This window comes from Protopterus annectens, chromosome 10.part0, assembly GCF_019279795.1.
Source record: "Protopterus annectens isolate FY-2018-M chromosome 10.part0, PAN1.0, whole genome shotgun sequence".
Lineage (NCBI taxonomy): Eukaryota > Metazoa > Chordata > Ceratodontiformes > Protopteridae > Protopterus > Protopterus annectens.
In genome coordinates this window covers 1632070014-1632085991 of record NC_056744.1, presented here as the reverse complement: position 1 = coordinate 1632085991, position 15978 = coordinate 1632070014, and the positions used below count along the sequence as shown (strand labels likewise).

Sequence of the window (15978 nt, the reverse complement as noted above, 5' to 3'; positions counted from 1 at the left end):
AAGGATATAACAGCAGTCAAGCTTCAGGGCACTTTCATGTACCCAAAACTGTTTAAGCAGCAACTGTAATCTTTCTTAAATTTACAGTAAATTTGTTACAAAGCCATCTGTCTTTCATAATATATGTGATTTTAAAGTGGAACGTACGCTTTGTGCAAAAACTCCAGGCTTTCTTTCCAAACTAAACGGAGATCATCTGCATATGCCGGAGGTGCTCTGATAACCAAGATACTTTTAGTAGGAGCGATGCATATTCAGGGATGTCTATCTATTTTTGCTGAAACAAAAAAGACCTGTTGTAACAAACTTCAAAGTGATTTACCCACAGTGTTGCCTTTTGCTAAAATAAGCACAGTGAATTTTTGCATGACCCTAGAGCACATTTCACTAAGGTAGCTGCAACATCCACAGCTTTAGAAATGTTTTTGCATGGAGTACTTTAGAAGCTGCCATAGATTGCTGTCCACCTCCAGCTTACAAAACTGAAGGCACACGAGGCAGGGCAGGTTTGCCAGCATTGCTACAGGAACCTTTTAATATCCACCTACTTTGGAAATGGTATTACTCTGGTTTCTGTCCCATGATTTATACCATTAGTGAACCACCCAAAGATGGTGCATTTTATTCCCAGAGGTTCTGCACTATGGTTTACTTTTGCAAAGACTGACCAAAGAAGATCAAGACAGACAAAAGTACATATTTATGGGAAAGTTTAGCTTTGCTCCCTTTTCCTGTACATAGTTTTTGATATGGTTATGGGAAAGTGTCATGGTGATCACTGCTCCATTGTATTTATCTATGGGAAATTACCAAAGGTGGCTGTCCTGAGCTTTTACAGATGTTCCCAGTGAGTTGAACTACTCCCTTACACTGGGCTGGTGTACTGCTTAAAAGGGGTAGCTGATTGCTTCTTGTGGCAAAAATATAATAGTGCAATTCAGTCTCTTCATACCTTTCTAGGTAACTTCCAAAGTGCAGCACGTACCCAGTCTGAGAGCTCTTCTACACTTATTTGATCATATTACTGGTATACTAATTACTTATTTTGGCTTTTAACCATAGTTCTGAAGGCTGTGATATGCACAAACAGCTAGCAGGTATGCTTGGTGGAAGGAAGAAATTATTCCCACTGGCTTTCATTTGCAGTGCTAAGAAGGGAGCAACTGAGTATGCTCTACTGAGCACTACACTGTTTAGGAGTATATAGGGAGCATAAGGATTTAAGCACCCTATCAGTACTGGAGAAGCCTACTGACACTGGATCCATTGAGGTCCCACCTTGTTGCTAATCCCATACTGCGACTTGAGTCCCACCTCTCATGACTCCTGATACAGGATGATATTTTCTGTGGCCTCTGAATAAGTTTGAGGTGCAGATCCGATCCTGTGGAAGACCTCTGATCCCCACCCCTTGAAAGTATCTGTTTGCTTGAATGAGGTTAGAAATTTCATCAACTGGAGCAGATGACCATTTGGTAGGATAGTTAATGGTTTTGAAGATGTGTAGTAACATTATAGCTTCATAGGTTCTTAAGCTTGCAGTCTGGGCTTTGCTTCTCAATGGTACACAAATTCCCAGTTGCCCCCAGGCACTGTCTAATTAAGCAACTTAAGGTCACACAGTGGGAATACAAAAGCTGGAGGAATAGAGCACCCTGTGCCACAGGAACTACAGCTCACAGCCTTGATTCTGCCAGACAAATGCAGTTAGACAGTCATCCAGAGAATAGGACTGAAACCATGACCTTAGAACAGAAATGCAGCAGTACTAAAAACTGCACCAGGTATTTTGAGAAGAAAAAAGCAGATATTTTCACTTTGTCAAAAATAAGCTTCTGGAGGGCCCATAAAATAAGAGCACTCCATTTTCTTGATATTGGGTAGACTTGTACTTATTTTTATTTGTGTATGTATGTTTTATTTTAGCAACTAAAGGAGAGGCAGAAGGAGCTTGAGGAAAGGGTACGTGTACAGAACACTTCACAGACCAGTAGTGACGAAACACCCAATACCAGCCTAGAAATTAAAGCCAGTCGACTGCCATTGCCACACAGATCCTGCACAGCAAATGTCCGCAAGCAGGCAGTCGTGCTACCGATGAAGAGTAAGTGTACTTCAGCTGTTAGATCTGACTGTAATTTATATTTATCCTTTGTTAGCAGCACTTGACTGGAAGTGGTAGTTTTGTCGTGCCAATGTTTACTACTAAGTATTGCAATGGTTTAAAGCTCTGTTTTTGCACAGTATTGATTTTGGAGGTAAAGATATGTCATCAGACAGTAATCACAGAGAAGGAAGTATAGAGATGGCTGGGATGTTATGAATGGTGATAATAGGCTTTCAAAGGCTACTGACACTCCATGACTGTTCTCTCCTTGCCAGTACCTTTCCTCTGACAGCACCTTCTCCATCTGGGCTATACCAATTTAATCCTGGAGTAAATTTGCTTATATCCTTACAAGCAAACAATTTGAAAGGAAGAAACAAACTGGAACCTTGGACTAGTAAAAACAGTGATTTAATCAAGGCAGTCAGCAAGCAATAGTAAAAAATAAATGCTCCACACTAAAATAATGCGTTTTCGTCAGAGCACCTCCCAGACTTCAGATAAAACCAGGTGTCATTGCAACCCATATATATGGAACTAATTAACCAATCAAAATGTTAATGCTTCAAGGTAGTGTTTTTTTTTTTTTAGTATTTTACATACAATAAACACAAATAAATAGCATTCTTAAATGTCAATAGTACATATAAAGAAAAAAAACTGTGTGCAGGATAGGAAAATACCATTATGAAACACACATGGTATAAAAAATATTAGATCAGAGTTTAGCAGACCTCAATTTTTAAAGTGGGGCCAGGGAAATATGATCGTTTAAACCTGGGACCCTATTAGCCTTCAAAGTAACCTGCCAAAACGTCTCTGTACTCAAGCTTAAGATCATATTTCCCTGGCCCCAGTTTTAAAACTGAGGTCTGCTAAACTCTGATCCAATATTTTTTACACCATGTGTTTTTAAAGGGTCTATATGACTAGACCGAAATATCAGAACAGCGAATGTATGTACATCGACACATTTATGTCTATGTACATACTGAGCGAAACACCTAATAATGCGCCACACGTAGGTAAAATCTAAACTAAAATATTACATTAGCTTTTGCAGGGGGGCAAGCCCCCCCTGCTCCCGCCATGTGGGGGGCTTTGCCCCCCACACCCCCCCCCCCTTACTTAAATATACCAACTCAGAGACTGCACTACAGTAGGGAAAAGGATATATTTCCTTATCCCCACCATCGTGCCGCTAGCTATGAAACACGTTCGGCGTTCCGGTTTTCACCATTTAGGTGTTTTGCTCTGTATGTACATAGACGTAAATGTGTCTGTACATACATTCACTGTTCTGATCTTTCAGTCTAGTTATATAGACCCATTTTTAAAATGGTGTTTTCCTATCCTGCACACACTTTTTTTTTCTTTATATGTACTATTGATATTTAGGAATGATATTTATGTTTGTTGTATGTAAAATACTTTTTTTTTTTTTTTTTTTTACTACCTTGATGTATTAACATTTTAATTGGTTGATTAGTTCCATTATATATGGGTTGCAATGACACCTGTTTTTATCTGAAGAACTCTGGAAGGTGCTCTGATGAAAACACATTTTTACTATTTCTTGCTGACTGCCTTGATTAAATCACTGTTTTTACTACTCTGAGGTTCCATTTTTTTTTTCTTTGTTTTTTTACTGAAACGCCCGGTGCTTGTAAGTTTAAAGGAAGATGACTTCACTTGCATGTTAAAGCAGACTTGACTTTCTGAGGTTTGGAAGGTGCTAGGTTAAAGCCCGTCCCTCCATTGGGTTTCATGTATGTGTTAAGATTTAGGTCCCTGGTTCTAGTATTAGTGTAGATATTGGCTTTGCCAGAGAAACGACCAGACAAGAACAACTGGGTCTCTTAACTGTGCGGTAAGTGAGATGGAGAATATCCCCTTAAGTCTAAGACGCTGATTAAAAGGATAGAGAGCTTCCAGCATCTCTTGATAGTTCAGGGAGTTTTGGGGCCTGTGATAGTTTGGGTTGGGTACCTTTGAGGATCTTTTTAATTATTTTGGTAAAATATATCGTGGAGGGCAGCTGTACTCTATTACTTTTAAGACCTTTTATATTCCTGTGGCAATTAGCTGGCCTAAATTTACCAACAGCTGTTCCTGATTAAAACAGGGGGTGCTGTCAACCCAAGTACCTAGGTCCCTAACTACGTTCTCATTTTGAAGTGGTGTTTTTTAGACAGTGTAATGAAAATGGTGTGTTCTGGATTTAAAGTTAGACTGGGTAGGTTCTAATGAACTGGTTTGTCATTGTCTGGTAGTCCTATAAGATGCTTTTCTCCTTGTTCTGGGAAATTGCAGTCTGCCACAGTGATTCTCTGGTCTCCACATCCATTGCCACCACCTTCTTTTAAAGAGCAGGGCCTGTGGACACAATTGCTCCCTGACCCTGAAAAAACAGATATGCCACAAAGCACACCTCTGCAAAGTTTTCACTGAGAATATTGTCATTGTGCAGCCTAAGCAAGTTAAACATGAGCCTTGCTGTGTATTAACTTTAATCAAATGCTTGCCTGCCCTCTGCAGGAAAGTGGCTGTGACATGTATCAGGAGTAGTAGTCTGTGCTCTGTGGACTAAGGGACACTCCTAAGCTGGCCACTGTCCTTTCCCTTAACCAATGGATTACATTGTATATGGCAGTTCTTCTCCCTAGTTTCTTGGTGTCTGCATTCAGTACATGAAAAACTTTGTGCCTCCTTGTTAATTGCTTTGCACCAGCTGTAAACTGATTTGTTCTCTAATATTTGGCCTGAACGTGTGAAGCCCACTATGCTACCCTACCTCACTACCGTTATACTTCCCACATAGATACACTTATGAAATGTACTCCCTGTATCTTAAACAGCTTTACTGTCAAACGCTCTTGTTCCCTCCTATCAAAAAAAAATATATATCTCAGTAACCCGCTCACCCTGCCCCTCTCCCGCCCACATTCTGCCAGTTTCCATTCCTGCTGAGTGCTTTCGACTGATTTACTATTTTTTTTTTTTTACCAGAAAAGCAAAGATTTACTATGCTTTTCTGTAAAAAAAAAAAAAAAAAAAGGGGGGGGGGGGGGCAGCATAGTAAATCAGCCGATTTACAATCTCTTTCCTTTTTGAAACAGGATACCGGAATTTGTACAGTGTTTTCCAGTCTACTGGAGAATCAGTTTGATTTCCGGATATTCCAGGGGGAAAAACCAGAGGGTGGAAACCCTAGCTCCGCCCTCTCCCATAATGCCCTACTGTCTAATCCCCCAGATTGTTTGCCACTATTTAGTACAGAAGTGCTCTGTGGCTTGTGCTTCAGATAAGTGCTTGCTTTTTTTTTTTTAAGTCTGTTACTATTTTAATTGACTAGTTAGTGGGCTTGACGTGTAGTTAGTATTTAGTGTAGTAGTTGCCTCCCCTCCCTTAAATTTGGTCAGTTTTCTAGTTCGTTGCTGTTGAGTTTTTTTATGCCCTTTTTGTAGTTTAGCAGTTAGGGCTTTGGTGGTAGTAGTTTCCATAGTGGTGGTAATTTTTGTCTGCCTGATAAGCCCTCCAGTTTTAAAAAGTGCTCCTTGTGCGGTCGGAAAATGCCCAATACTGACTTGCATGAGGAGTTGCTTGTACTGTTTGGGTGCTCCGCACCTGGAGGCTGAATGCAACATTTGTACCACCCAGGGCCTTTGAGTGCTGCAACAAACTCCATTTGAAAAGGATGCCTCTGGGGGACCCTTCATTTCCCCTTCCAGGGCTTCCTCTTTGTATCCCAAGAAACTGCAGCTGTCCGATCCTACGTCCCGGATCTGCTTTCAGCCTAGACCACCTCTGATCAAAGAGCTGCAGAGCGTTTCAGATCCAAAGCTTCCTTGGATCAGAGGCCTTCGGATCCAGCCAAGGTTAGGCCAGCCTCTGATCCAACCAGTTCGTCAGATCAGATTGGCTATATCAGCTCTGCCATCTGATCTGGCAGGCTTGTCAGATCTGATTATCATTGGAGAGGATGTGTTGCCTTCCTCCAGGCATGTAGTCCAGTCTGGTGCTTGGACTCGGAGTTGCACGCTGGCGCACCAGCATAGGTCTGTAGGGTCTCTGGCTAAGTCCACTCACTCCTCTTCCTCCAGATCGTCCAGGAGCCTGTTGCCTTCTGACATGGCTAGGATGATTAGCTTCCTTAAAGACCAAATTGAGTTGTAGCTTCTGGCTTGCGCAGCCCATCCGGCCAGGGAAGCATTGCCTATTCCTGTTAATCTCCTCTTCCAATCCCACTGGCTTTGGAGCCCCGGGCATCTGCAGTCAGGTTCCGAGGAGGCCAAGCATTCCTCTTTTTTTCAACCTCTGTCAGGGTCCTTTACTTGCTCTGTTCCTCCACCCTTGGGCCAGAGTGGACCTTGGGCCAGAGCGGTCGACATCTGCTCCACAGAGGCAGGATTTGGACTTGTATTTTCAGATCACTTTCCCCTAGGGGTTTTGGCCATCGATAGCTATTGACCAGTATCTCCTGAGTCTTCGCTGTTGGGCCTCGTTCCCCCTCTCTCAGGGTGACTTCACCCTCCGGGATTGCTTCCAGACCCTTGGCTTTCTGGGTGGTACAGGACCTTCTCCAGAACTGGAGCTTAATCTCCCACCTCTTCGGGTCCATCTTTGTGCCTCTACTCTGGGTGCGTAAGCCTCTCATCCTGTCCAGTGTCAGCCCTCCTGTTTTGAACCTTCAGGGGGCTTCATTCCCCTAGGGGTCCCTGCATCTTTTGTGTTCTCTCTGTAGCCCTCCAGAGAGGAGGTACTTCGTAAGAAAGTGCAAGGGGAGGTACTTGGACTCAGAGTCCCTCACTGAGGACATGGATCTCTATGAAGGAAACTGGTCCCCTAGAACACCGCCAGACTCTCTTTCAGGGGCATCCTTGAGATCTTGAAGCAGAAGGGAGGATGGTCTCCCCAACCCCTGTCGTCAGAAGAGTCTGTTTTTCTGAAAGCTTTGACCGGGTCTGTTTACTTCCTGAGCATCTCCCCCTGCTGACGCATTGGCCTCGAAGGAGCCAGACACTGAAGCCAGTTCCAGAACATGTAGATAAATTCTTCAACTCTCCTGTGGACTTGCCCCTTCTGGAGCAAAGGAGTTCTGGTTGATGCCATCGTGGTTGCTGCTGCCACTAAAAATGAGCTGGTAAGGCAGAGCCGCTTGTTCCATCCCCTGAACAGGCAGTTCCATGCAAAAGACCATCATAGGAAACGTGTGTACACCTTAGCTACCGTTGGACTGAGGGTGGTCAATTACTTGGCACACTTTACCCACCTCCAAAGGGATTTGAAGAACTCTCCACTTCCCTTGCAGAGTTATTGCTTGCAGAGGGCTTCAAGAAGGTGTCTCCCAAGCTTTCTACTTTTGCACCCTTAACTAATTCCTTGAGACTAGCTTCCAGTGCTGTGGAAGCTACCTCTCAAGCGGCAGGTACCGGCATAATAAGGAATTGTGCTGCTTATGCGAGTTTGAGCCCTTCAAAGCGTTCTTTAGCAATGCCACCTTTGATAGGTCCACCCTCTCTGGACCCTCCGTTAAGGACAATTTTTGACCCATAGCGAGCAGGCGAAGAAGACTGCATTTGGGATCAAGCTTTCTACTTCTCAAAGGTCCTTCTCCAAACCCAACCCAGCAAAGAACTGTGAAGATGCGGTTCCGTAAGGCACGGTCTCCCTTTCAGGAAACTCCTGATGAATCCTGTTCCAGAGGCAGTGGGAGAGGTTTCAGTGGACAACGCACCCCTAGAGGCAGCGGGTCTGCAAAATCAGGGCTTCAGGGAGCCCTTCTCTGAACAGCTCTATCAGCCCTCCTGAGGCATTGCCAGACCGCTGTATCCTGGAGGCAGTTGGGGGCCACATTTCCCGTCACCCACAAGTTTGGACAAATATTACCTCTGATCTGTGGGTGTTAAACAGTCTCCAGGGGCTACTTCATTCCCTTTTCAGAACCCCCTCCCATATGCAGATACGAATTCCAACGTTCCATCCAGTCAGATGGAGTTGCCTTTCAAGAGAGCAACTTCAAAAAAGAGCCATCTAAGCTGTCCCAGCAGGGCAAAGAGGATTTGGATCTTGCTGTCACATTCTTTTAGTGCCAAAAAAGACCAGAGGACCTGCGTCCTATCAGTCAAAAAATTCAAGTTCTGAATGGGCACTGCTCAGTCCATTCTGCCAATTACACAAGGATGACTAGATGTGTTCCATGGATCTCCAGGATGCCTACTGTCACAAAAATGGACAGGTGTTCCAGGAGACATCTTTGCTTCTGGTTAGGAGCCAATTGCTACCAGTTGAGAGCCCTACCCCTTCAGTCTCCCCACAGCCGCCAGGGGGTTTACCACATGCATGAGTAGTAACGGCTTACTTGCAGCTGCAGGGTTTTCAGGTTTTCCCATACCTTTACTATTGGCTCCTTACAGCACATTCGAGGTGTCAACTGTCACAAGCAATCCATGTTATCGTTTTTCCATCAGTTGGGGATTACTGTCAGTTTGAAATCGCATCTGATCCCCACACAACAGATTGAATTGACGGGAGTCTACCTAGACTCTCTCTCAAATTGCTTCTGTGCAGAGTTCAGTCGATAAGGAGCACGTCCGGCAAATCTTGGATCTTTCCCACCCCCCAGGTTCACTTGAATCTTCACACCTTAGGATCCATGGCCGCAGCCATTTATCTTATTCCCCTGCTAAGGTACCATATGCGGGTCTTGCACTGAACCCTGGTGGTTCAGTGGTCTGTTCTGTCTTAATCTATGTCCATAAAATTGATGCTTAGGTGCAGACACCATTTTTGGTGGCTTCAATCTCAGGATCTCCTAAGCAGGCCAAGGGGACTGTGACCATGGATGCATCTCTGTTGGGGTGAAGGGCATTTCTAGGGGAGAACAGTCCAAGGCACGTGGTCCCCTGTAGAGACCAAGTTGCATATAAATCTTGGAGGTGAGAGCAGTTCTAACATGGCAAGCCTTTCAGGACAGTCTCCCTCTGGGGACGATTGCAGTTAAGATGGACAATATGGCGGTGGTCTGGTACATCCAGCAAGGGGGGGACACTATCCTATCTGTGCAGAGAGGCCATGAGAGTGTGGGAATGGGCTATGTCCTCCAGGTGATTTCTTCTTGCAGCACCTATCCCTGGGGATTCCAACATGCTGGCCCAACAAATTCATTAGATCCAACTTGAGTCCTCAAGTGGTCTGTCCCATAGTGGTGAGGCAAATTTTTGACTGTTGGGGTCAACCATGCTGCAACCTCTTTGCCTCACCAGCCAACCACTAGTGCAGCATGTATTTCACCCTGACCCCCCCCCCCCAGAGGGAGTCACATAGGGATGCCCTAGTCCACAACTAGCCTCCGGGTCTCCTTTACGCTTCTCCTCCTGTCCCTCTAATTCCCAAGTTTCTGCAGAAAGCGCAACACCTGAGGACATCCCTGATCCTCATTGCTCCTTTCTGGCCTAGTCATCCATGGTTCCCCTTCATCAGGTCTCATCTGAAGTATCCGTCCTGGGTACTAGATCCTCTACAGGATCTGATCTCCATCCTTCAGGGCTTCCTTTTCCAGATCTTTAGACTCCATCTAACCATGCAATTCCAGTGATCCTAACAGTCCAGGCTAGTGTCCCCCATCAAGCGTATTATTCTAGCATCCCAGAAACCTTCCACCAGAAAGGTTTACAGTAGTAAGTGGAAAAGGCTTTCCATCTAGGCCAAGAGCAAGAATCTGGATCCCTTTTCTGTCTCTATTTCAGATATCCTTTTTGTTTTCATCCTCTCTTCCAAGCAGGAGCAAGTTTCTCTAATATTGAGCTTCAGTTGGTGGCAATTTCTAACTTTCCCAAGAACAGCGAGCCTACATTTTTATCTAGGCTTTGTAAAGCATTCATGAATAAGATTTTCCTGCTTAGACTACAGACTAAGGATTTCTCGGCCCCTTAGGACCTTACTTTAGTTCTGCAATCTCTGACTAGGAGTCCCTTTGAGCCTGCTAGTTCCTGTGATCTCAAATTTTTGTCATGGAAAATAGCCTTCCTGGTTGCTATAACTTCTAGGAGGGTTTCTGAACTGCAAGCTCTCTTCCATCACATGCTCCTCCTCACATGAATTTTCACAAGGACAGAGTTTCTCTTGGGGAAAAAATTCCCCTCTTTCTTGCCAAAGATTGCTTCTGAATCCAATGTATTCAGCTTCCAGTGTTCTCTCAGTTATTCTGAGTACATTCAACATACCTTAGACTTGCAGGCAACTTTGTTTCTGTCTGCATGGCACCAAAGTATTTTGCAAATCAGATCAACTGTATGTGGCTTTTTTTCCCCGAACAGATGTGGTCTCCCTGTTTCGAAGGTTACTTTTTCTAGATGGATTTCCAGCTGCATCTCTACAGTCTGACCTTGGACATCTTGAGGTACTGGGAAATATATCAAGACTCAGTTCACGAGGTCTTTTTCTACATCCTCTGCATTCTTGGCCAGATTTTCTATTGACATTTGTGCTGCTGCCACTTGGTTTAATCCTCACACGTTTATATATAATTACAAACTGGATTTGATTTCCAGGAGCAGGGCTTCGTTTGGCTCCAGAGTGCTTTGGCATGTCCTTCTTGAGACCTCCCAGGGTAAATGGTAGCTGGGGACTCTGACCCTATAGTGATGAATAATGACATGGATAACATCAGATAGTTATGTACATACCATAGTTTGACATCTGTTATCCTATGTCATTCATCACATCTCTCCCAAAATTCCCCCCTAACCTGTTAGATCTGGGAGGAAGCTGGAGTATTTTCTTTGGGTACCAGACTTTGTTTTTGCAAAAGTAGTTTTCAGGAATATGTTGGCAAACTGAGAGTTAGAGGGCAGCAGAGCATTATGGGAGGAGGAGGAGCTAAAGCCTTGGATCTGTCTGTATGTTGCCATCTCTGATAGGATGTCTGATCCTATACCCTATGGTGATGAATAATGACATAGGATAGCACAGATACCAAGTTATAAGTGCATAACTCTATTTCCAACTATCGTTCTCCCTCCCATACTGCTGTGTATCCTCTGCTACTTGGACCCCTCAGTTTGTTCCTGAGCAACACTTCCTTTCATCCTGGCATTCTTCTACTACATTCAGGTACAGTAGTGTGTCTACTATCCAAATGTCAATTATCCAAACGTGGCCTTCCAAAGTTTTCGGGTAGGAAAGATAATAATGTCTGAATACGTAAACATTATGTGTATTCCCTTGTACATGTTTTTGAGCTTGTAGCCCACTTGTGTGTGAAAAAAAATATTCTTTATTGTCCACTGGAATCGCTGATAAAAAACAAGATTTTTAGAAGTTTTTTATCCAGTTTGGTTGTATATTTGATTATCCGAACTACCCTAGGTCCCAATTAGTTTGGCTAATCGACTCTACTGTATCTCATCTCTTCCTCTACTATAGCTTTCAATCTTCTGCTTATCTCTATTGTTTATACCCCTCTAGCCTCAATCTGTCCATATACAATTTTGTACTTTTTCCTGCTACCCTTCTCATACCTACTCTACACCAACACTCATCACCATATAAATTTAGCCTCCTATCAATGTTTCCAGAAACCTAGTTATTGTCTTGCTCTAATCCTCACATTAATTTTTACTACCTATAACTGCATACCTCAAAACTCTTCCCATCAAACAATCTCCTATCCATACATCCATCTAAGTCCCAAATATGCCACTACATCTCACTTGCATTTTCTTACTTTGCTCGCAACAGCTATCGGAAGTGTCTCTCTCACAATTACCTACGCCTGCCACACAGTACCTAAACCAGAATACCACACTTCTCAAATACCTCCTCCAAACTACAAGCAAAGCAGCACATGCTCCACCATTATACAAAATGTATAAATTCAAGCCCAAATAAGTGGCTCTTCGATGTCTATATTGCTAACTGGAAAAGTAATACTGGGAGTTAGAGGTGATCTACATCCCAATCCTGGGCCCACTCGTCTAAACTGCGGCCTCCAGACACAGATTAAGAAACTGCAACAGGCTCTCTGCAACCACCTAGAACTTAAAATAACTGTGTCCTTGACACAACAGGTAACTCTCTCTGCCTTTGGTGCCGAAAGCTGTGGGGTTCTGTTACCAAACCAGGTAGATAGATTGACAATGCAGTGCAACATGATGTGGGTGCTGCATTCTCCTTCAGGTGAGATGTTAAACCAAGGCCGCATATCTCAGTTGGTTAACTCAGGTGGATGTGAAAGATCCCCATAGCACCCATCTGAGTATGGGTCCATGTTTGCATATTTACAAGAATGTACAAATTTAGAGGTATACATAGATTGTTTTACTATTTTATAATTTTTACTTCAAAACATCCTCATTGTCTCACAATTGACCCCCCCCACTCGTTCCACAACCATAATAGAATTTTTTGGAATATCTGCCAAAATCCATTTCCCACCAAACAAAATGTCATTCCAAACGGCCCATACTACATAATGTACCCTTCTCACACATTCATTTTTGTTATAGTATCCATATGTAATCCTATTCATATCTACATTGTTGATCTCTGTTTTCTTTACAACTTTTTCCAGAGTTCCACCACTCTTACATTTCAAAAATAGCATGCTTGGTCTCTTCCTCCCCATAAAATAAACACTTTTTCAACTTTTTATATGGCATTTTACACTCTACTATTTATTACTAGTCTCCATAGTACATCCTGACACTATATCTTGGTACACCACTTTTTCCTTTCATGGCTTGAATCGCTTCTGGTAAATTTTCTCCTGGATCTAAATATTGATCTGAAGTAGTTTACTTCATTTGGCCTTCAATATTAGGGCTTCGAATCCATAATGGATCTGACACTGCCGCGTAGCTACAATTTTGATCCGAACTCTCATCTCTTCCCCTTATCCATAATGCCCCCTGTCTCCTTCCTCCCTCCCTTCAGATCTTGTTTGTCTCTGATACAGCAAGCAGCGGTGGTCCAAGCTCTTGGCAGTGTGTTCGTAGTTTTTTGGGGGGCTTAAATTATTGAGTACTAGTTTTCTCCATTTCTCTACTTTCCTTTCTCTTGCCTTTTTCCTCCCCATGAGTGTAGTCTATTTATAAAAAAAAAAAAAAAAAATTTCCCTCTTGCTCTTTCCTCCATCTGTGTGAATGTGCATGTTTGGGCTTTTAGGAGAATGTCAGATGCCCCTAAATCTGGGTTTAAAAAGTGCTCAGTGTGTGGGCATAAGCTTTCCCCAGCTGATGGCCACACTGTGTGCGTGATGTGCCTGGGAGTAGCGCACCTTGATTCCTCCTGTCTTATATGCTGGGTTTAACCCCAGAGCACTTCAGGACAGGAGGAACAAACTCATAGTAAAGGGTCTTCTACCGGAGTCTGGAATGTGCTGCTCCCGCCCAGCCTTCTGGTTCGACAGCAGCCGAGTACTTCCCTTCCCAGGCCTCAGGGACTCCCACCAAGAGGTTTCAGGAAGGTGCAGAAGGCCAAGAAAGATAGGCCTCGCAAGCGGTCTCCCGACCACTCTGCTGCTGCTGGTCCACCCACTAAACTGGCGTCTTGTAGGCCTCCCCCCCCCGGCTTCGCTCTCAGAGATTCTTCCCTGAGCCATAGATTGTTGGAATGCGGTCCCCTGTCACCCCACACTGCCATTCTAGACCAGTTTCAGTGGCCTAGTCATCCTGCTCCACCTGGAGCCTTTGTGGAGCCGAGATTGACAAGATGATGCAGAAATTCATCCGCACCCAGATTCAGATGGGGGGTCTTGCCTGCACCCTCTCCTTCCGGAGGTGGTGTCTTGCAACCTTTTTTTTCACACCGATCACTCTGATCCGGCCTGCATTTTTGGAGCCCTAGGATCTGAGGACCCTCGGTGGGGGGGGGGGCTTGAGGGGTTGACGCTGATGGTACCTTGTAACTCAACGCTGGCCGTTGCATGGAGTACATCTGATCAACCGTGTCTGATCCCAGATCTGCTGCGACTCCCCTGTCTGATCAGAGGGGAACGGCCCTGATGGGAGTTGCTAAGGAGGTCCATTTGCTATCTGCCTTCGTGGTGGAGAGGGTTCTCTCGATGCCTTTGGGACCCCTGACCATCTTGTCCTCTGACTTCACCCTGACCCCCTCTGGATTGGGTACGGCTCTGACTACCTTGTCCTCTCAGGGACAGCCTATGCCTGCTTTGCCTCAAGGATGTCCAGTTGGAGAACATCAGGACGTTTGCGGGTCCTCCCCAGAGAGACACTGAGGAGGTCCCTCGCAAATGTACATGTAAGAGGAGGCACTTGGACTCCCCTTAGGAGTCCCTCACACCTAATGAGGTGTTTCTTGAGGCATTTGGCACTGGCCCATCTACTTCCTGGGTGTCCTTTCCCGCAGATCCCTAGTGGATCTAATAACATTTCAGGCGTGGAAAGAACCAGACACTGTGGAGCCTATCCAAAAGCATCCCGATAAGGTCCCCTCAGCCCGCCTCAAACAGGATGCAGTGGTATAAGAAGTCCCCTGTGGATGCTATGGTCGTGGTGGTGGCCCAAAGCTCTCGCTCAGGAGAGCTCTACAGTCCACCCTTCTGACTGTGAGTCACAGATGCTGGACTGTTTTGAAAAGCGGGTGTACGCTTCAGCAACTTTTGCCATCAGGCCGCTGAACTACATGGCACACCTGACTCTATTGCAGTGAGACTTGGCCAAGGGAGTCAGTTGACCCCGGAGTCGGTCGGCGGAGGACAAGACGTTCTCTACCCAAATGGCCACTCTTAAGGAGATCCAATACGTCCATGCGTCTTCTCTCCCATGCCATGGAGGGAGCCGCTAGGGCGACCAGCTCAGGAATCACCACTAGGTGCCATTCCTGGTTCCGGCTGTGTTAGTTCACTGACGCCTTTAAGGAGTCACCAATGCCCCATATGACTGTACCATCTTTGGGAAATTGGTCAGACGCTTATCCTGAGTGAGACTGATGGGAAGACGCTGTCTGGATTAGCTTTTCACCTCAAAGATCTTTCCAGGAATCAGCGAGGGACGAAGATGTGCTTCCAAAAGTCTCGGGGGGGGGGGGCAGGACACTTCGTCCCCCAGAGGCAGAGGGGGTTATGATAGATGCCGGCCCAGAGGCAGAGGGGGGCCGAGAAATGCTGGTTATCGAGAACCCTTCACTGACTGACCCGAGCAACAGCCCTGAAGGACTACCCCCTCTGGAGGCAGTTGGGGGACGTCTTTTGCTACACCCAGTGGAATGGTAGTCTTTTACAAACAGCCATTCGGTGTTGCAGATCATATCTAGAGACTATTCAATCCCTTTCACCTAGCCATCTTTCCCTTAGATGCCTCCCAGATGTTCCACCCACACAAAGGGAGGCAGCAGCCTTGGAAATAGAAAAGAAGTCGGTCCCCTCACCAGTCCAGCCCGGATCGGGCGTTTATTCCAGGTTATTTTTAGTGGCAAAGACTATGGGGGACTTGACCCATTTTGGATCTTCCTTTCCTGAACCTGTAGCCAAGACAAAATTCCAGATCACACACTCCGTCCTGCCCTATCTGTAGGCAAATGATTTGATGTGCTCGATTGACCTCCAAGATGCTTTCCATCATATCAAGATGGACAGATGCTCTGAGTTTCTCCACTTTGGTTAGGAGCCAATCACGGTCAGTTCAGAGCCCTTCCCTTTTGGTCTCACCACTGCCCACAGGGTGTTCACCAAAGTGGTGGCAGTAGTAGCGGCTCACCTGAGGCTTCAGGGTATTCAGGTCTTTCTGTACCTGGAAAGTTGGCTCTTTGCTGCCCTGACCAACCATCTACTGTGCCAAGCCAGGGACTTGTTTCTATTGCTGGATCGAAATCTGGGCTTCACCAACAGTCTTACCAAATCAGCCCGGACT

General features: G+C 45.1%; 1 protein-coding gene across 1 annotated transcript in view; it reads left to right on the top strand.

Moving 5' to 3' along the window:
* KIF22 (kinesin family member 22) overlaps positions 1-15978 on the top strand; it is a 638755-nt gene that overhangs the window by 395813 nt on the left and 226964 nt on the right. Inside the window, exon 10 of the mRNA XM_044086339.1 lies at positions 1927-2104. Within this exon, the coding sequence (XP_043942274.1) occupies positions 1927-2104 (178 nt within the window). The remainder of the gene's footprint in view (positions 1-1926; positions 2105-15978) is intronic.